Source organism: Cryptomeria japonica, chromosome 1 (genome assembly GCF_030272615.1).
Source record: "Cryptomeria japonica chromosome 1, Sugi_1.0, whole genome shotgun sequence".
In the NCBI taxonomy this organism is placed as follows: Eukaryota; Viridiplantae; Streptophyta; class Pinopsida; order Cupressales; family Cupressaceae; genus Cryptomeria; species Cryptomeria japonica.
This window is the reverse complement of record NC_081405.1, coordinates 144307727-144329200: the sequence shown is the minus strand read 5'-3', so window position 1 is coordinate 144329200 and position 21474 is coordinate 144307727. Positions and strand designations below refer to the sequence as shown.

General features: G+C 34.5%; 1 protein-coding gene across 3 annotated transcripts in view; it reads left to right on the top strand.

The window, feature by feature from the left end:
* LOC131027508 (jacalin-related lectin 19) overlaps positions 1-19600 on the top strand; it is a 63488-nt gene extending 43888 nt beyond the window's left edge. Inside the window, exons 1-4 of one of the 3 annotated variants that reach the window (XM_057957597.2) lie at positions 17861-18035; positions 18113-18188; positions 18572-18790; positions 19167-19600. In XM_057957597.2, coding sequence (XP_057813580.2) covers positions 18186-18188; positions 18572-18790; positions 19167-19469 — 525 coding nt within the window. In that variant the 5' untranslated portion in view covers positions 17861-18035; positions 18113-18185 and the 3' untranslated portion in view covers positions 19470-19600. Of the gene's footprint in view, positions 1-17860; positions 18036-18112; positions 18189-18571; positions 18791-19166 lie in introns of those variants that run through there. The other 2 variants (XM_057957592.2, XM_057957604.2) reach the window with 2 other exon arrangements.
* The last annotated feature ends 1874 nt before the right edge of the window (positions 19601-21474 follow it).

Here is a 21474-nt window from a genome sequence, read left to right as displayed (position 1 = left end):
TGCCGGAAAATGGTACAAATGCAATGCGGTCTGGAAGCAAGAAAGATGATCAAGTCTTCAAGAAGAATCCAACTCCACAGAACTAGGACACACAAAAAGGAAAACAAAAAGGAAAATATTTTTGGTTGTTGGAATATTGCTATGAACCGGGGATGCTCCTGCATCAACAAGGCTGTTGAGTGTAGGTCTAGTTTTAGATCGAATGGAAATATAAACGGAAATGGTTCACAATAAGGTCTTGTATGCTATAATTATAACAAGTCAAGATATATTGCCAGATTTTGCAAAGGAAGGAATGAGAAGACTGATTTTGTATTGAAGATTGATCTTAATGAAGAAAAGGAGAAGATGAAGATAACATGGGTAAAGAATCCCGATGGAATTGTGGAAGAAAATATTGAGGATGAGTCCATACCTACTAAATTGGTGTTGATTCCTCTTTTGGAAACTAAGCGGATAACATTGTCTAAGGGGAGAATTGAATGCAGATCTGACATGCCCCCTTGCAATTTGGATGTTGAGTTGTTATCAACATGACAAAGAATACGAGTGTATTTTTCAGAGGATAACAGATGGTTTAGTAGGTTCATAGTGTTGTTTGTGAAATGTGATAAAACAAAGTATCAACTTTATGAACTATAACGATAAAATGCATTAATGTTAGTGTGACCCTAGTTGGTGGATACTATCGATAAAATGAGATTTTGAGTTCATTTTGATCGCTTACAAACTTGCTATTTTGAGAGCTCTTACATGTAAAGAAGGATTTTTGTGTGATTAGTGCATTTCTTGCTAACTGTAGTTTCAGTGCAGATTGTGAAGTGAGTGAGATGGCTACTCCGATTGTGGTCGACCTTGAGTCGAAGCCTCACCCTATTTTCAAGCCATATCCTTATGTGGCGATGGTGTGAGATAAAGATGGAGCATTCTTGAGAGTTCTGATTGATTGTATTTATATTGAAGACGTGAGAGCATACATTCATGTTGAGGCGAAGGAGATCAATCATTTGAAGTTTCATGACATTTGGGACAACTTAAATGAAGTAGATATGGCTATATTGAAGGAGCAACATAAGAATATTTAGATGATGGGTTTAAATATTTGAAAGGATTTTTCGGACTTCAACTATGAAGAGGAGTGGATAAAGATTATTTTGAGTCGGATTCATGAGGAAATAATGTATCTAGATAGACCCTACAAGATAACTAGGGATGCCATTAGGGTACTGACTGATATGTACTGTGGCATATTGGTACAATTTCAAAGAAGATGATTGTGAAGAATGATATATTTACTAAGTTGACTGGTGCTAAGTTAGACGGTAGAGTGATGTCGTTAGAAGATATTGTTGATCTGGGTGTTCATTATGTGGCGAAGATTCTGGCATATAAGATTTAATATCAAAACCAGGAGGGTTCTGCAACCGCTATAGCCATTTACTCTACACATTAGATAATGGTTGTCAGAGAGAGATTCGACCTATGTGAGATGATTAGCAAGCAGTTGTTGGAGAATATGGAAAGAACTAAGAAAAGTACGTAGCAATTTAGATATGGATCTTTTATTATATGTTTGGCATTCATGTTCATGAATGAACTTTCAGGTGCTAAGAATCAAGTTTGGGATAAGTTTATTCCCCCAGTGGTATAAATTAGGCAACATATTAGGAGTTTTGGAAGAGACAATACGGCTTACAATACATTATATTCCAGGTGGTTTAAGAATCTGCTAGACACTATGCAAGAAAGATATAAGTTTCCTCTAGATGTGATTCAAAAGTATAGGGGTGTGTTTACTTTTTATGTAGGACGAGTAAACCATTATATTGAGGCTGTTGAGCCAAGGACTGCATGGAATCTTGAGTTACCCTATGAGGTATCTGTAGAAGAAATAGAGACACATTGCTACAATTATATAGTTGCTAGATGGTCCAATTGAACATAGATCTGGCACAGTTGGATAAATTGAAGCTAAGTCAAGGAAACAAAAGGTAGACAAAGAACTTGGAAAGAGAATGGAAAATTTGTTCAAGGACATTGGGCTACCTTTGGTAGTAGAAGTGTTTGGTGTGACTCTTGTTGAGGGGTCATCTAGATAGGGACAAAGGCGGATTAGGTTTGTGTTTGCCTTCTCTTTAGTAAGGATAGATTCCTCTGGAACCCCGACTAAGTTAGTGACAAGTGAGAAGAAGACACAAATGTGAAAGCAGGAGGATACAACAAAGAAAGGTGATCCAAAGACAGAGATTGAAGAAGTAGAGAGCATCAACTCGGAAGAAGAAGTGTAGAAAACACATTTTTATATTCAGACAAGATCAAAAGGAATTAAGGTTGAACAAGTGGAAGAAGAAGAAGAAGAGGATATAGTGCCTCTGGTCAGAAGGAAGAGATCATTGGCCACATTGAAAGTGACCCTCACAAAGAAGAGAATAGAAGTCAAGAAGAAGCCTAAGGGTCCTAAGGAGAAAAACATTGAGGATGATCCAAATTATCAACCTTTAGATTTGTATAGTTTAATAAATGTAATATGTGAATATAATTCTATGGAAACCATTGTTGAGATGTATCCTAGTGCATCTCCTATGGATAAGGAAACTATTGAGAAAGCAATAATTAGGTAAATGATTGTTTGTAAGAAATCTATTGATTCAATATTCAAGATAAGTTACCTTCAGAGCTATAGGAAGTGTTAACAAAGAAGAGGAAGGACATAGTAATGAAGGATACAAACATAAGGACATAAGCACTTGATATGGTCATCAGTCCATTTTCAAAAGAAGAGAGCAAAGATAAATCAAGTTTGTATACAAGATTCCATATGGAGAGTCAATCTGATCGTGTGAGGTGATCCGAAAGACATCAAGAGAATAACAAAACAAATAGAGGATGAAGCTACAAAATGCATTGAAGTACTGAAGGTTACTTTGTTGTCTACTTCGCAAAAGACAAACATTCAAAGATGAGAATCAAGTAGTATGGCCATTTCGGTAGAAAAAGGAGGAGAGTAGAAAAAGGAGAATGTTGGTTTGAAGATTGTTCTGGATGATCAGTTGGATACAAAACAAAATGTGATGGAGATTTCAATGGAGATCTTAGATGTTTCAGGCGAAGAGAAGGAGAGACTATAAATAAAGAAACAAAGGACATAAAGAGTAGAGAAAATTGAAGAAAAGACATAAAAGAAGAAAGAAGAGAAGAAAGCCAATTAGGAAAAGGTGACTTTGGTGAAAGAGAAGATGACCAAAAGAATGTCAGTTGGAGAATCTTCTGGATTATTCGGAGATTGTAAAACAAGACTATTACAACAACAAATGAAGTTTGAACTTGTGGTTACATTAGAGGTTTTGCAGGTTCCAATGGTAGGGGGCAGGTTAGATTTGAACAAGTTATAACGCCTTGATATGCTCCATTTGGGTGATGTCCTCCACCATACCGCTAGAAAGAAATACTTTGTTTCTAAGGTGGATTGTATAGAGGTAATTATTACAAGTGTGGTTGCCGTTGCACAAAAAGATCGACCTGTTAATGCCCGATACAACCACTAGACTTATAGAATCCACAGGAGGCGGTTAAGCCATGTCACAAAACCGAGCGTTGCGCTGCACAACACAAGGAGACCAAGGGCACACACCTTGCAACAAACCCCCCCAAACGCAAGCGAGGGGTTTGAACTTGTGACTAAGTACTAATAGCACTTGTTACAAGTGTGGTTGCCGTTGCACCAAAAGATCGACCTGTTAATGCCCGATTCAACCACAAGACTTATAGAATCCATAGGAGGCAGTTAAGCCATGTCACAAACCCGAGCGCTGTGCTGCACAACACAACGAGACCAAGGGCACTCCCCTTGCAACAGTAATAAATAATATAGTAAATTTTCTCCACTAGAAACTTCCAGAAGTAAAGGTTGATGAGTCTTTGAGTAAAGAAGAACAATTAGATGCTATGTTAAGTGATCTTAAGGATTATGCTTCTATCTTGGAAGCAACTTTAGAGAAGAAGGTGGTAGAAAGAGGCTGAATGATCTTGTGAATAAGTGTGCAGATGCACGCATTCGACTACAGGAGAGATTAACCATTTTTGAGAAGTGTATAGACAATGTGGTATAAGTATATCAATTTTTTCATAAGTGGCCTAAGTCTACTTAGGGGATTCAAGATCAGATAAGTATTTTGAGAATTGGATTGTGGAAGCATCTAAGGCAATAAACTTCAAGGAAGATGGGGATGGACAAGGGAGAGTTTAGTTGGAGATTTTGTATATAGTGCTCAATTTGGTAATAAATTAAAAAGACCAGATTAAGAAGGAATTCTACCAACTAAGAGATATCATAGATGTGCACCTCACCACTATGGTGAAGATACTTGAGGACACATTGGAGTTCAAGAAGACAATCAAGGTACTGAGAAGTAGTAAAGAGGCAGAGAATCTTTTACTAAAGGTGGAGAGTCTAAAAAAATCTTTTGTTCTCTGGAAGAGCTGATTGGAGTAATGCCTGGGCTCAATTGAAATTTGTTTATCAGAGTATCATGCCCTTGACTAAGACATGCAAACAAACTGCCCTACCAGGTGGTCGATTGTTTCCGACAAGACATTTTTTGGTCATGTACATATATGTATGAATGTATGAAACATTGTTGGTGTTTAGTTTTGAGGGAATGTTGTAGATAGGGGGAGTTGTGTATAGTTTGTTCAATCTTGTTGTATGAAGGCACCCCTTGTCTTTGATGTCAAAGGGGGAGTATTTTTTGGTGTTGGTACAAGTGTTTCCATCAATGACAAAGAGAGAGATTGTTGCAAATAGGTGTGCTCATTGCCATTGATGTCAAACTTGTTGATCTAGATGAGCATTTTGGTTATAGTCTATGGTTCAGATGTGGTCTGGTTCAGTACAATCACAACAGGATTTCAATATGGTCATGCAAATGTTTAAAATCCATTTTTGATGGCTCGTAAAGGCTTATAATGACGTAACCTGATGTTTCTAGAGTTTTGGTGCTGGTTTATTAGATCCATAGTTGGTGAATAGATACATGTGACTATTTTAGTGTGAGTGTACAAGAATACATTTCATTCCTATACCTGCTTGTACTTTGGTGATGTAGTTTAGATATTTAGTATTAATGGTGTTTGTTATTGATCCACATTGAAGATTGTGTAAACTTGTGGCGATGTGCTTTGACAATTTTATCTTTTGCACTTAACCTATAATGTTTTGGTTCATGCGGTTGCATGTGGAACTATGGGTGATGGTCTAGGATGGACATGAAGGTGGTTCTAACTGGTTGTGAAGCCTCACATGTCTCATTTTCCCTTTTGAATTTTTATTGGAGTTTGTTTCTAGTGACAACTATGTATTCACACATTACACCTAGTTAGGCTGACCTAATTGGTGTTCTTGAGGTTGTGGTTGATATATAAAGGATGAAATAATTGTGGAGAGCTATATAGAATTTGTATGATTTGTGTGAAGCGTATGTGAAGCAGTAGAATGGTCAAGAAGCATTATAGAGAAATGATGAAGACAATTTCATATTTACTTTGAATTGTGATCAACATTTAAGTGGATGTGGTTCTCTACAGTTCAACTTTATTGATGTATTTGTATCTAGAGTTTTGTATCTTTCCCTGAAGAAGTGATCTTCAGTGTTTGCAAGTCTCTTTTGTATCTTTCCCTAAAGTTGTGCGCCTTAGCCTTGCTATCTCAAGGGCAAGTAAGCTCCTTGGCCTTTGGCCTAAACATTGTAAATCAATTTTTCATATAGTGAGATAACTCTCACCGTGGTTTTTCTCAGTTTGGGTTTTTTGCATAAAAATCTTGGTGTTATTGTTTGGTTGCTTTTGTGTTTTCAATTGTTTACTTTCATGCATAGAGTATATAGGATGAATGATAAGTAAAAAGGTTAATTCTATTTAATTTTTTTTGTATATGCTGATTCACCCCCTGCTTTCAGCATTTGGAAGTGTTCAACAGATTCGAGTGGGAGCTTGTGAAAAAGATTTTTTTTGATCTTGTAGGAATTTTCAAATGGAAAGCTTGTTAGGGAGAATAGAGGTGGATACATTTTCTAAAAGTAATTTTGAGATGCGGAAGCTAAAGATGGAGGATCTGATAATAGATCGAGATTTGTGGGATGTTGTTGACGAGAAGGTATCGAGACCGTCAAATCCTATTGCGGCTACTTAGTATGATGTTATAGATGATAAAGCCAAAGGTCTAATCAAATTGTGCTTGGTAGACTCTGTTCTAACCAATGTCCATGAAGAGACCTCTACAAAGAAGCTATGCAAGAAGCTTGGTGAGATGTATCAAATCAAATCTATATTGAATCAAATTTTCTCAAGGAAAAAATTATATTCCTTGAGAATGGAAGAGGGTGGATGAATTATAGACCACTTGGAATCATTCAAAAAGGTGGTGGCTTGATTGGCATTTGTTGGTGTCAAGATGAAGGAGGATAAATTTCAAGTATTGCTTTGTTCTTTGCTTGATTTGTGAGATTCTCTTGTTATGGCTATGAATAATACTTTTGTTGTTTTGAAGTTTGAAAATATGGTGGGTGCATTGCTTGGTAAAGAGATGTGGAGGAAGGTATCCATTAGTTCAAAGGAAACCCTAACTTTTTGTGGAAGACCTAAGGAAAAAGTTAAGAAGAAAGATAACTATGATAAATCCAAGTCCAAAGTGAGATCCAAATCTCTTGGTGTAGCTTCCTAAAATTGCACCTTTTGCAATTTTGATTGCATTTGGGGCCCTTGATTTAGTGTTCTCGTCCTCACACTTGATCTGGACCTATTTATGTCTCTCCATGCAATAAATGTCATATTTTCATCTTGTACCTTGCTGGGACCCCTTAACCCTGGCGCAATTTGGGGTAGGACGAGGGCGTGGTGCCTTGGTCCTCAATGGGACCATGGTGCTACACCATGACCCTCCTTAGTTGAGGCCTAGTTTGGACACTTGGCCCTATCCAAAATTTGGGTGGGAAATCTTCCTTCGTGTCGACCTATGTCGAAAAATTATTATGTTTGACGACAAGCAAGTATATAAAGAGGTCTTCTCCTCTCATTTGGATATACAAGGATAAGAGGGAGATCATGTTACAAGGGCGAATTCATTCAAGCATTGGAGTATTCATCATCAAACATTTCTAGAGGTCTTCAAGGCTGCATATTCTTCATCTATCCATTGTGGAGCAAAATTACATCATTTATTTGCAAGTATGTGTGTGTGATTAGGGTTTTGTCATGTTCATGCCATTTCATACAACATATGTGATTATATTCAAGAAGTGAAGCATTATCATCAATCATTGTAGATCCGAGGTATGCATTTTCATTATTTATTTTAGTATTTGTAACATTTCATTCAAGGTTGATTCCTCAATTAGGGTTTGACTTAGGAAAACTCCTATTCCCAACCTTTTTCCCTTTTTTTATGTGTGCAGGAAACAGGTGCACAACTGTACTTCTCAGAATAAGCTTCAGACACAGAGTCAGAACAACCCTTTTTGGTGTGCGAACAATTCAGAGAACCGTGTTGCCGCGTCATGGTCCCTACTTTTGCGGGGTATTTTTGAGGGGTAGGTTCGAATCAACTTATACTGCTAAATTTCAGGTGCATGACAAAATCCCATATCCATAACTCATTGTTTTCTCAGTTTTGTCTTCAATTCCCAACATTTTACACTAAATCAACATTTCAACTCACAAAAGAGGGAACCCAATTTACCAAATCAATCCAATCCACTCAGTATTCAGTTCTTATCTAATTTGTGACTGGATCTAGTGGATTCTAACCCTCTTTTTATGTAAAGGTCTTAAATCACAAAATTAGCGGTTTTCATCCTCCTTTGGGTGAAACCCTAATTTTTTCACCCTTTACACTTGGAAAGTCCAAATTTTTTTGTTGAAATTGCGGTAAATCAGGACACTTGCATAAATATTGTAAATAAGAAAAGAAGAACAAGAGAAGAAGTTTGATTCTAATTCTGAGTCCAAGAAGGAAGATGGTGATGCACTAATTGTAGCTTTGGCTACTCATGCAGGAAATTATGCATGGTTAGTTAACTCAGGTGCATCTTTTCATATGACTTCCAATAGAGACTTCTTTTTTAAGAAGAATTCAATGAAGGTAATGTGTACTTGGGTGATGATTCTCATTTAGATATTATTGGTTGTGGTAAAGTTAGAAGTAGGTTTCTTGGTGATAGAGTAAAAATGATTAGTGGTGTGTTGCATATCCTTGGACTACCTCAATTTTTTATTTGTGAGCAAACTAATAGGTGCGGGTGTGTAGGTAGTCTTTTCTGACAATGGATGTAAAAAAGTGAGAGGTGCTATGGTGATTGCTAGAGGTGTCAGATTTGGTACATTTTATAACCTAGATGCATACATGTTGAGTATAACAATTCCGTGAAAATAAATTCTACTGATACTTGATTGAAACATGTGAGGATTTCACCTTCAACACATGGCCATGGATTTTGGGTACCTAAGGGCGCTCTTTCTTCTAAATAAAAGTTACCTACATAGAAGGCTATGCTATGGCACTAGAGGTTTGGCCACATTGGAGAAAAGGGTCTAAGGGATCTTGAAAAATAAAAACCTTGTTTAACGTTAGAATGATTGTAATCTTGATTTTGATTTTTGTGAGCATTGCATTTATGGAAAACAAAATCGCATCAATTTTACTCGAGTTCTCATAGATCTTGTGATTTGTTGGATCTTATTCATTCTAATGTGTTTTAGTCCTCTAGACGTTCCTTCCATTACAAAATCCACATGTTATGTTTCGTTTATTGATGATTATAGCAGGACATGAGTATAATTTTTAAATAGTAAATCTAAAGTTTTCAGTCAATTTAAAGAATTAAAGCAATGGTTGAGTTGCATACTAGAAAGAAAATAAAATGTTTGAGGATTGATAGTGGTGGTATATTTTTCTCCAATGATTTTGATAAATCATGTAAAGACCGTGACACTAAAGATAGAAGACAAGTCCATATTCTCTACAACAGAATGAAGTTGCAGAAAGAATGAACAAGACACTAATGGAGAAGGCTAGGAGCATGCTAAGTGGTGCTATTCTAGAACAAAAGTTTTGGGCTGAAGCTATTTCCATTCCTTGCTACCTAATCAATAGGTCTCCTACATCGACTCTTGTTGATAAAACACCCATGGAGACATGTTGAGTCATAAGCTTTCATTGAGACATCTTAGAGTTTTTGGTTGTGAGGTATGCACATTTGCCAAAGGAGAAGCAAACGATGTTAGAGAACAAGGCTATGAAATGTATCTTCATCAGATACAATTATGGTGTGAAAGGATACAAGATTTGGGACCCTGTTGCACAAAGGTGTTACATAGTAGAAGTGTTACTTTTAGAGAAACTAAGCCTCCTTTTGTTCCATTACAATCAAAACAAACTAAATAGGAAGATGTGATTCAATTTTATTCTATGCCTAAAAGAGTTGAATCAAGACCCTAGATAGGTAAGAAGTTGAGGAGAGCTTATCTAGCTTTGAATATTTAGAAGAGGAGGAAGAACCTCCAACTTAACTTGTTCGAAGGTCTACAAGACATAGATAACCACTTGAAATGTATTCACTTGATGATTGGAGATGCATTTTTTCTTTGAATACTAATGTGGATGAACCTAGATCTATAGAAGAGGCATTAGGTATGAATGATGCTGAATCCTAGAAAACTGCTATGGATGAAGAAATGACAATTTTGAAAAAGAATGATGTACATGCGATCTTGTACCATTGCTTCAAGGACGTAAACCTGTTTGTTGCAAATGGGTGCTCAAGAAAAAGATTGGTTCATATGGAGGTATTGAGAAGTTTAAACCAAGGTTGGTTGTAAAAGGTTACTCTCAGGTAGAGGGTGTTTATTATGGTGATATATTTTCTCATGTTGCAAAAATGACATCTATTAGATTTTTGCTCTCTATTGCTGCTACTTATAATTTAAAGGTTGAACAAATGGACATGAAAACTACTTTCTGTCATGGTGATTTGGAGGAGGATATTTATATGACATAGCCAGATCACTATGTGGTAAAAGGTATACGTAATCTTGTTTGTAAATTGAAAAAATATTTGTATGGCCTGAAATAGAGTCCTATGACGTGGTACCCAAAATTTGATACATATGTGTTGAGTTTGGGATTTGAATGTTCTAATCAGATCACTATGTTTATTATAAATATGATGGTGATAATTTTCTATACATTACATTATATATTGATGATATGTTTCATTGGAAAAGGGAAACATATGATTTCAAGACTAAAGTTTCAACTTGTTGCTAAATTTGAAATGAAAGATCTTGGTGCAGCAAAACACATTCTTGGGATAGAAATTAGGAGAGATAGAGGTTATATAAAACTATGGCTAGGCAGAGTAAGTATGTGAATTCAATTTTCCATAGGTTTAACATGCAAAATTGTAGACTATTATGTGTTCCCTTTATAGCTAAAACAAAATTATCTATTTCCGATTGTCCTACATCCGCCATCGAGATGGAAGACATGAGCAGAGTGCCTTTCCAGAGTGCGGTTGGAAGTTTGATGTATGCTCTGGTATGCACTATACTAGACATTGTCCAAGTAGTGGGAGTTCTTTCTAGATATATGTCTAATCTTGGTAGAGTTCATTGGAATGTAGTTAAAAGAGTCTTCAGATATTTGAAGGGTACCTCAGAGTATTCTTGGTGTTATCATGGTGATTTGATAGGAGATAATATTTCTTTTGATATTCATGGTTATGTTGATTCAGATTGGGTAGGTGATGTTGATTGTAGAAGATCCACTAGTGCTTATGTGTTTACTTTATTTGGTGACATAATTAGTTGGATGAGTAAGCGACATGCTATGGTTGCTTTGTCCACTATTGAAGCTAAGTATTTGGCTTAAGATATTGTGTTTAGATATTGGAATAAAACAAGGTGTAGTGACAGTTTATTGTGACAGTTAGAGTGCGATCTGCCTAGCTAAGATCCTGACATTTCATGCTCAGACCAAGCACATTGATGTTCAGTATCATTTTGTCACAAATATGGTGGAGGATGAAATGATGAAATTGGTAAAGGTAGAAACTTTGATGAATGTTGTAGATTCTTTAATTATGGTTGCGAGCACAAGAAGTTTGGATGGCATTCAAATTCTATGGGCCTCTCAGTCCCTAGTAATTAAACAATGATGTTAGAACCCCTCCCTTTGATCTTGCAAGGTGTTTGCCAAGTGGAAGACTGTTAGAAAAATGTTGTCTCAACCTTACATTTATAAAAGGTTACTATTTATAGTAAGTTGTCATTTGAGCAAGAATTAGTCTAAAATTTTCCCCAAAGCTTCAGATTGGCTAGATAAGTATGCTAGTACATTTTTTGTTGCAAGAGCATGTCTATATTGGAAGATATAAAGTTTTCGTTTTTGAAATTTGTGAATGAAAACTTTGGAGTAAATTTTGAGGGCCTTAGAGGCCGTGAAACGGCCTAAAAGTTTTCACAATTAACATAGTGGGTTATAGCTTGATAGAGGACATCACGAGATTTTTGACACTTCAAATGGTTTGTCAATTGGGGGCTCAGTTCAAAAGTTATGGCCTTTAGAAGTTGGATCTCTTGAAATATAAAATATAAAAAATGGGTTGGACTGATGTGTGTGTTGATACATCATAGGACATCTTGTACTGGAGATAAGTTGGATGCCACTTTTTTGGGTGGTTTAGCTCATTGTTTTATAATACCATTTGACGGTTTCATGTATTGTATCTCTTATATATTAGGTGCATGAGATGGAGGTTGTGTAAGAGTCTTATAGCTATTGACTTGCCTCTGGATCCCTGTTGGTGATACTCTAGTGAGAAGCTTGATTTGCAAGTATATGTTAATCTATTGTCGGTTTTTGAATAATATACCGGGTGGCTTTTGGAGTGTGGGATTTTTCTCTCGAAAAGGTTTTCTTCATGTAAGTCATTGTGTTGTGGTATGCATGCTATTTATGTTTATTTCTGTTAAGTCTTTGTAACTGTTGTAAATATTTGTAATTTTTTTACATTACACTCCTCTCAAGATTAGTGTAGGAAGTTGTTTTTGATTAGTAAAGCAACGTTAACTAGGGCGCTGACCTTTAACATAGTAAAAACCTATCAACAAACAACAAGCAACATCAAGAGAGATGATGTTGGCAAAAAAGAACAATAACCCAAAGGTAGTTAGAAACAAACACAGTCAGATAGGCAAGGAATCCTATCAAATTGGAGAACAAAAAACCCCACTCAAGGGGGGGGGAGAGCCACCCAAACCCCAACGAGGGGGGGTTTAGGGTAGGGGAGAAGACTTCCCCTTCCGTCTGCAAGCAACCACCGTCCAGGTGATGTTGTCATTAGGTCCATCAAAAGAGAGATCAACCGGAAGGGACCCTGCAGGGTTACAAACAATGGTGTCAACAGAGCGCTGCAACAAAACAACAAGAGGCTGCTGTAGAAAATTGTTCCATTTCTTAACTTCCTTATGATTCCCTCATGAATTAGAGATACTCTAGGAGAGCTACAAGTGTGATTCATTTCGATATCATCTCTAGGAGGATTATTAAACATACCACTTGAAACCTCCACTAAATATTTAATGAAATCCAAATATTCTATGAACATCTTTAAAATATCAGATGAATATAACAACATGAAGCATGCATGAAATCTTTAATAAATGAAGTGAATATAGAAAACATCTTTGAATTTTGTAGAGTCATAAATTGCATACCCCTTTGCAATTCCACCTACATTTTCATAACCACTTTAGTGTCCATTCCCCTAGCATTTGAGTAGGCTCGTCTCAGCCCTTGCATCAACTTTTTCCCTCTCAAGATGCTCAGGACTCCCTTTTCAATAGCTATCCTTTAGCTCCTATTCCATATTAGCCATATGTTTCTCTTGCCATTTCTTGTTTTTGAGTGTGATTCATCTGGACACTAGTGCGTCACGTGGACGTCCGTGCGCTGCACATTCATCCTTCAACATCTTAACATTCAAATGTCCGTTCTGTGCATTTGGCACTTGTCACCTATCTTGGTCAGTGGAAATGGCTCAAAATATTCTAAACAACCCTCTAGCCTCTTCTTTCTCTCCTCTTATCTCTTTTAAACCCATCTTTTCTCTCCATGCAGTCTCTCTTGGTTCTCTAGGTTCTCTCAAGAAATATCTCTTAGCTCTCACAACTCTCTCTCTCTCTCTTGCTACATAAGTCTCTAGTTCACTACAACACTCTCAAGCTCTCACAATAATCTCTTGCAACTCTCTTGGCTTTGTCAAGCCTCTTTGGTAATATCTTTCTAGCATTCTATCTATCTCGGGTTTGAGCATCTTGTGATTTATCCCATCCCCTATCTATTTGATCATTTCATCATTCTAGCTATTTATCTTTTGATCTATCTATCTGGGTTGTCTGTGGAGGTGGAAACATAAAAAAGGGGGCCTAATTGAGGCAGGCCTCTAAACACAATCCCCAACATTTTCCTCTTCCTCATGTGTGCAGGTTTATTAGAAGCATTCAAACGTACGAGGGTTTGTTTTTTCTCTATTTAATTGTATTATATTCATTTCTATTTGTATTCATCATCTAGTATTTGTTGCTACATTTCTAACTCTTGAATTTTGTAGGTTAATTAAAACACATAGAATAGTTTTCGTGTTTGCAAGTCTTTTCTGTTCGCGGTTTGTACGAGACTACAACCCACCGCACAAACATTTTCCCATCGTGTTGGTGTCCTTGATTGAGACGCTCATACTTAGATCGAATACTCTTTATGTCTTCTCTTTCAATTTCTCTAATTAGATATCTTCACTAGTTTCACTAGTTGGAGGTATCTGAATGTATGTTGTGAAGTTGGCTCCTAGGAGAACATAGTTATTCCCTTTGCAGGGTCACTTTTGCACCATTACAAAATCCTTATGATGAAATACATTAGAGTGCTATGGATGAATGCAAGTAACATGAAGTGAAAGAAGCCATGATGCAACACATGATTTTTATAAATATAACTAATAAACAATGTAATCACATGTGAAATTGCAAATCAATTATATGTTTTAAATTTCATAGTGAAAAATTAGATTTGAAAACATTCAGTCATAAATATGCAAAATGTAAGGAGTGTTGGGTTCACCAAAATAATAGGCCCAACTTCAGACCTATTGATGTGAGCTAGGCACTATGATTTGCTTTATCTTTTTGTTTGATCATTTGATTATGATGAGAGGATGTGAGAACTGGGGCTAATGATGAAAAATTGAAAATATTAATCATAAACAGTAAGGTTTAGATCATATGTGTAGACACTGAGTATAGATAAGGAAATGAGAGTCAGAAAGGAAGCTATATCTAAATTTGATCTTGAAAGCACTGGAATATGGGGCTAGGCAACCTAATCTTGAAGGTGTTAGATGCAAATTTTGATAATAAATTCAAAATTAGGATGTCACTCAGAATATCCTCTTAAAATTTTGCCTAAAAAGTGCCAGACACTGTTGAGCGGTTGCCACTTCCTAAGGTTTTCTGCTTATTCAAAATTTGGTTCTATTTGTCTCGGTTTGTACTTTATGGATATTTATTCTTTCTTTGCTAAATCTGAAACTTGCACGCACAAGAGAGGAGAAAATGGTGTTGGGTTGATAGGGGGTTTCTTCTGTCAAACCTCGTATTTAGAATTAATCCTTTAATGAAATAGATATTAAAGAAATATTTGAAGTAAAATGTTGGTCCACAATATTATACCTCAAGCTTGGTCCTATTAATGATGATGATGATGATGATGATGATGATGATGATGCAATGCTCTTTGAATAAGACCCACAAATGTTGATGCAATAACATTACATGACAAGGCATAAGACAATCATAAAAAAAGCTTGCATGGAGATTGTTGTAACTTCCTACTCCATAATGTTCAAATTTGAAGAAATTCACTTATAATACTCACTCTGGGAAGTGATCTCAATAATGCTCAATGTTGTAAAATGCTCGTGGATAAAAACAAATTAGGAAAGATACTCTTATATAAGGTTTCCAAGGTATTTCATAAATTAAGCCAACCTCCAACGATCATATTAAAATATCGGTATCGGTAATCAATTGGCAGGATTCGATACATCGACATATTTATTAATGGGCCTTAACTGGGGAGACTATGGCGCCTAGCACCCTAGTCCAGTAGGACACGACCGCCTATTGCCCTAGTCCACCTAGAAAAGGTTGAAACAAAGGTGGTTCTAATGTATACATGCTCACAATAGGGATTTAGATGACCATATCATCATACGACATCACTTTTACAGTGCAAATCCATAAATAGGCTTGGAAAAGAGCTAGGAGGAGACACACTAAGGCAAGGGCACAAAAGGGAGTGTGAATTATAAGGGGTTACAATTTACGGAACTACTTTATCAAATTTAAATGGGTTCAAATCATGAGTGTGAAATTGCAACAATGTGCAATTTTTGACACCACGAATAGAAAGGGGAAGAAAACACTTATTTATGATGTCCTAATAAAAATCCATCCCAACACATTTTGAATTAATTTTAAACATGCAATATGAATGTAAATAATTCTTGACTACTTGGAAGACATTTAGACAAAAAAAAATTAAAGCTAAAGCAAAATAGAGAGAACATAGGGGTAATTATGTGCTCTCAAAATTTCACAAGAGTTGGGTAAGGTGGTACTATTGGCTTAAACATAGGATAATTTTAATTCAAGTATAAATCCTTGTCACCCCTATGTTGCATTACCTTTCATTAGATTTTACCTTTTATCAATATACTAAAGGAACATGTCAAGCATATCATGGAATAATAGACAACAAATTAACAACAAAACCAAAACGTACACACATTCAAGACACATCACACCTTTAGCGATCTAAATCACGAGTAAAATTCAACTTAATGAAATACACTAGTTAATTTTTATGATAATAGTGATTTTATAGTCATACAAGGGATATACACATGTATTATTTCATGCAACCGAATAAAATGTTCACCAAAAAACACTAGCAATATATTTCCCAATAATTAATTAATCATGAATACAAAATATGTATAGATCAAACCCAATCAAATATCTAGCATAATATGAAGTATTAAAAAATAAATTAGGATCAACATCATATATCTAGATGTAACATATATAATTAATATAGTTCTTATGTCTCACAATAGGAATGACTCACAAATCATATAATAAGTAGGACATATACATATACATAGTAACTAATGCATCCCAATAATATGTTCACCAAACAACACTGCTAGTATCTCCAAATTATTATTTAATCATGAGTGCAAGATATGTATAGATCCAACACAACTAAATCTATATTGTCATATGAAGTAATGACAAATGAATCAAGATCTTGAACCATATACCTAGTTCTAAATCATAAAAAATCATCAATTAGGAAACAATAAACATACATTTACATCACATCTAATCATCAACATGCATGTATGTAGACATACTTATCTTTGTGTGGCATAAAAAGATCAATAGAACATCATGATAAATTAAGATACAAAGGGTAGATTAAATGGATTTATACATATGAACCTTATAATAAGAATCATAAATAGATTTATGATAATGATCACAAGCATTTGGATATGGAAGCATAATAGAGACATGCAACAAAAAATATGTTATCACAAGTATGTGTAAATGTGTGCAATATCATAACATGCACGGTACATAAATGACATAAGAATTAAACACCATAAGCATGGAACATCGAGAATATGTATGTATATTTCTTTCCGATTAAAAAGCTAATTTATAATTATCATCATGAACTTGAGACAAATCTACCTCGTTGAGAATATAAATAATTATCACTATATTCATCACTACTTATATCATATTTAGACAATATGCCATAAGATAGAAAATAACAGATAATGACCTCATTCATAGGTGAAATATGTTTATCTTCACCATTGGGATCCTCAAGGAAAGATTATGTAGGGAAGTTGTAAGTAGAAGAATCCATAAGTGAACAAGAAAAGATAGCATAATATATATATAAATAAAATATTAACTAAATATATCACTACGATGAATTGAAACACGAGAAGGAAAGGTCTTCAAAGATAAAAGCATCACTATGCTCATGCACATCACTATCACTAATAAAAATGTAGAAGATGTGACATGAACTTCATGGTTAAGTGAAGTAAGCATATCTATGAGAGAAAAATAATAACTAGATCGATGAAAGAGAAAAATTCACACAAATGATGGAACAATACTGCCAAAAAAAAGACATACCCATGATGGAACAATAATTGATTTGATTCTTAGTGACAAAAGACATGATTTTTTGTAACTAAGATTCTAAATATTTATAACGGAAATTGATCCCATGACCACCTCAAATAGAACACTATAGAGTTGAAAATACCTTTATCTATATTAACTATGATGTGTTCCGTACTTTCTCTATAAATATTTTTTCCTTAAAATTAAAGGAGAAAGTTATTTACAATTATGGCTTCAACTAAAAATTAAATGAACGTCTCTTGATCAATAGAATCATGGCTACCAAAGAGAAGAGCATAAAAGGAAATGGCAAGTATTAATCATGACTAACAAAGAGAAGAGCATAAAAGAAAATGGCAATTGCTTTAATGCAAGATAGCATCTTGGGACAGCAACGTTTGTGGTTTCAAATGATGATACCAACAAAAATCTTGGTTCAAATATTCAAAATTAGCTGTGAAGAAAGAAAGATATTTCAAGAAATCAGAATAAGATTCTTTCTTTTCAAGTCTTCGTTGAGTATTTTGGAGTGATCTCATATCACCATGGAATAAATTTTCATGGTGGAAGCAAGCTGTATAAGATGCTACAGTGTAGATTGACTATTGGCCTGAAAAAATCTGTCTCTAGACTCTTGTATAAGTTGTAAAATTGTTTTCTTCAATGATCGGGAAGCAAACATCATCTATATTTTCCACTTTTGGTGCTTCAAGAGAGTAAGAAGAGTTAATATTTATATTGGTATTGGTACTATTATGAATACTAGAAGTAATAAGTTCCTTATTTTATTCAGTTGTTTTACAGATCAAGAATCATTCAAGGAAAGGAGACTCTGATTATCAGCTGAACCTGTAAAAATCCCAATAATGGTAAGATGCTTTTCTTTTAATTTTTCATTTTCAGGAATCCACTTCATTTGATTTTTGTTCTGAATCGATTTTCAAGGAAAGCTATTTCAAGGTTTGGGTGTTTTAAGGAAAAAAACAATTTTTTTAGATTTTGGAGTCATTGAATTTATGTTGTTTTAGTTGTCTTTTTGAAGTGCGACTTATCTATTTTGAAATCAAAATGTATCGTTGACTGTATTTCATATCATTTGTTTAAAGATAATATAAATAGTAATGAACAGAATAAGTATAGTCAACAGTGCATATGATATAAACCAAAAAAAAAGTACAATCACAGTATATTTTGATCTCTGGATAGACGTTGCCAAGAAATGACCTTATTGTGGTTTTGGTATTTGTGGCAGAGCTTGTCAAAAACTAAGAGCAGTAAGTCTGCAGTCTCAGTTGGTCCATGGGGAGGAAGTGGTGGAACCCCATGGGATGATGGGGTTTATACAGGAGTTAAGACGTTACATATAGTGCATGCATCTTGCATTGATTCTCTTAGGATTGAATATGACAAGGGTGGGCGTTCAGTTTGGTCAGAGAAGCATGGTGGCAATGGAGGAACCAAGAATAATAAGGTAAGCTTTCAATTGGAACAGGAAAATTTCATCAAGACATTAGATTTCTATAGTCTATAACAAAAGATTATGAATTGTTTTTAGTTTTAACTGTCTGATTTATTTAATATCGATTTTTTTGGTTACATTCGATAATCTATCATTAAGATAATAGAAAACTAAAAGAATAAAATCATGATGATAAATCACTGAACGTAACCCAAAACATTGATACTAAATAAATCAGTTACAATTAAAATCAGAAACTATTTATGATGTATTACTTATGCCTTGTATTCGAGATTTGCTTTTAGTTTTGTTTGATATACATGAACACTTTGGACTACTTTTCTATGGATTGTTTAGAGTTTTGATGGCAAAATTTGAGCTTTTGCAGATTCAATTCGATTACCCAAATGAGATTCTGACTTCTATTAGCGGCCATTATGGTCATATGTCGCCGGGAACCCCATGTGTGATAAGATCACTCATATTTCATACTAATATTCGGAAACATGGGCCATATGGTGTGGAACAAGGCACGCACTTTTCATTTCCCACCAGCGGAGGGAAAATAAAAGGCTTTCATGGTCGAAGTGGTTGGTACCTGGACTCCATTGGAGTTTACCTTTCTCACGCTCTTGAGCCCACACTTTGGGAATCTGTCAAAGCGAGTGCTAAGAACATATTATGGGGTTAAGGGAAACTTTGAATAACCATCCTGCTCTATTTATGTTATTTATTTGAACTACACATCACTATGTTGTAAGATCTATATCTTGTCTAACAGTTGTGTATTGGAGTTATATCTTATTATTATGATATTTTGTATTGGTGGGTTATCTTTTGAGGATATCTCTATTTTGAATTTGTAATAGTTGATATGCATGTAAATATATATTGGTGTTTAATTTGAGTATTTTCAATAAAATTGATATGATAGTTCAATAGAGCTAAATTTTATAGTATTGTATATTAAATAATTTAATGAAATGTGATTATTAAATATAAATCTTACGACATTAGATAATTTTATCATTCATTTCAACTATTGTTATGTAGTGGATGGATGTGTGTAACGTTTGTTCAAAGTGTGCAAATACAAGAAAAATTCAAAATGGTGTGCTGAGTTTGTTTAAAATTGTAAATTTGTCCTACTCAATATAAAGTAATAGGGCACATGATGTTGAATCCCATGAAGCCAATATCTGATTTAGTCATAATTCTAGATACCCTATAGGATTAGACTTCTCGAGTGACCTTCAAGTAGCTTTGTTTGTGCTTTTTTTATTGATATGCACAAATGATTAATTAAGCTTGTTAGAATGTTAGCTATGTTATTAAAATACTTTAGAGGAGATAAGTAGTAAGGAAAATACATACTCATCATACACTAGCAGTAGCAAAGACAAGATTTTAGAGGAGATCATATAGTTCATTTAGCTATCCTATATGCAACACTAGAAATAACAAGAAAAACTATTTTGTAGGATTAAGGACAAACACATGGAGAGAGAAGATATCTTCAAGATTAAATTCTTAATTAGAAATAAAGTATTAGGCAAATGGTAGGATAATTACATCGATAAAAAAAAAGAGTGGAGTAAAATTACAAACACAATAGGATCAAGAGATACAAACAAGTAAAAAATTGGATGTCCGTGCACATGCACTAAAAAGAGAAAGAGTGTCACCAAAAAGTAGAAGTAGAAGAATGATAATTTGTAAAAGATGTATATAAGAATTTGTTGAAGATTAAGGAAGTAAATAATGGTAGAGAAACTCAATATATATCATTTGAATATATAAATATCCCATTAACATCATCATATAGATATGTCTACATTTGAACCTAATAGGGAGAGCCTAAAATAGGAAGTAGTAATAGAAAAGAAAAAAGTGGAAGAGGAAACTAGATAAGAAGGAAGAGAAATGGAAAGTAGACACATTACAAAGGGAATAAAACAAAGATATTAAGGTAAATAATACATAAGATGCTCATATTTAGGAGGTTATGTTGGAGAAGAACAAGATAGAGAAAGACTCACCTACTGCAATTAAGCCACCAAGTCCTAGAAAGTATTATGTCCTAATTAATTAATGATCTCATAGATAAAATCAAAGAATTCATTGCATTTAACAAACATAGATTATTACTATGATTGCCCTTACCATTAACATAGTCATGCCCACTATAATAGGGCCATAGTGGATCTCACCGAATTGACACTAACTTGAAAATATGGCTAGAATATGTTCTAGATAGTTACTTGGAATGATTGGATGGACAAGTGTGAAAGTAATAGAGATTATATATAAAATACAATTGATATGATTATAAAAAAGCAACCATATATCACCTTGGACATAACATAAAAAATAGTTCAAGGGAAATTAGAACATATTGATAGAAATTAGTGACTGGGATAAACATAAAATTCAAATGAAAGATCAAATCATAAAGGATTATGAGAAAGAAAGAATACATAAGGTAAGACAATGATGAAAAGTCAATAAAAAACAATTAACTAATTAGATAGAAAACCTAGTGAATACATGTAGTCATATATCAACTCTTTATAAGTATCATAGAAGTTCATTAGTTACCACTAAGGTACATAAGGCAAATAATTCTTTAAGAAAAAATATAGGCATCGATCTCATAAAAATTACAATCTAAATTGGATGGATAGAAAAGACAACAA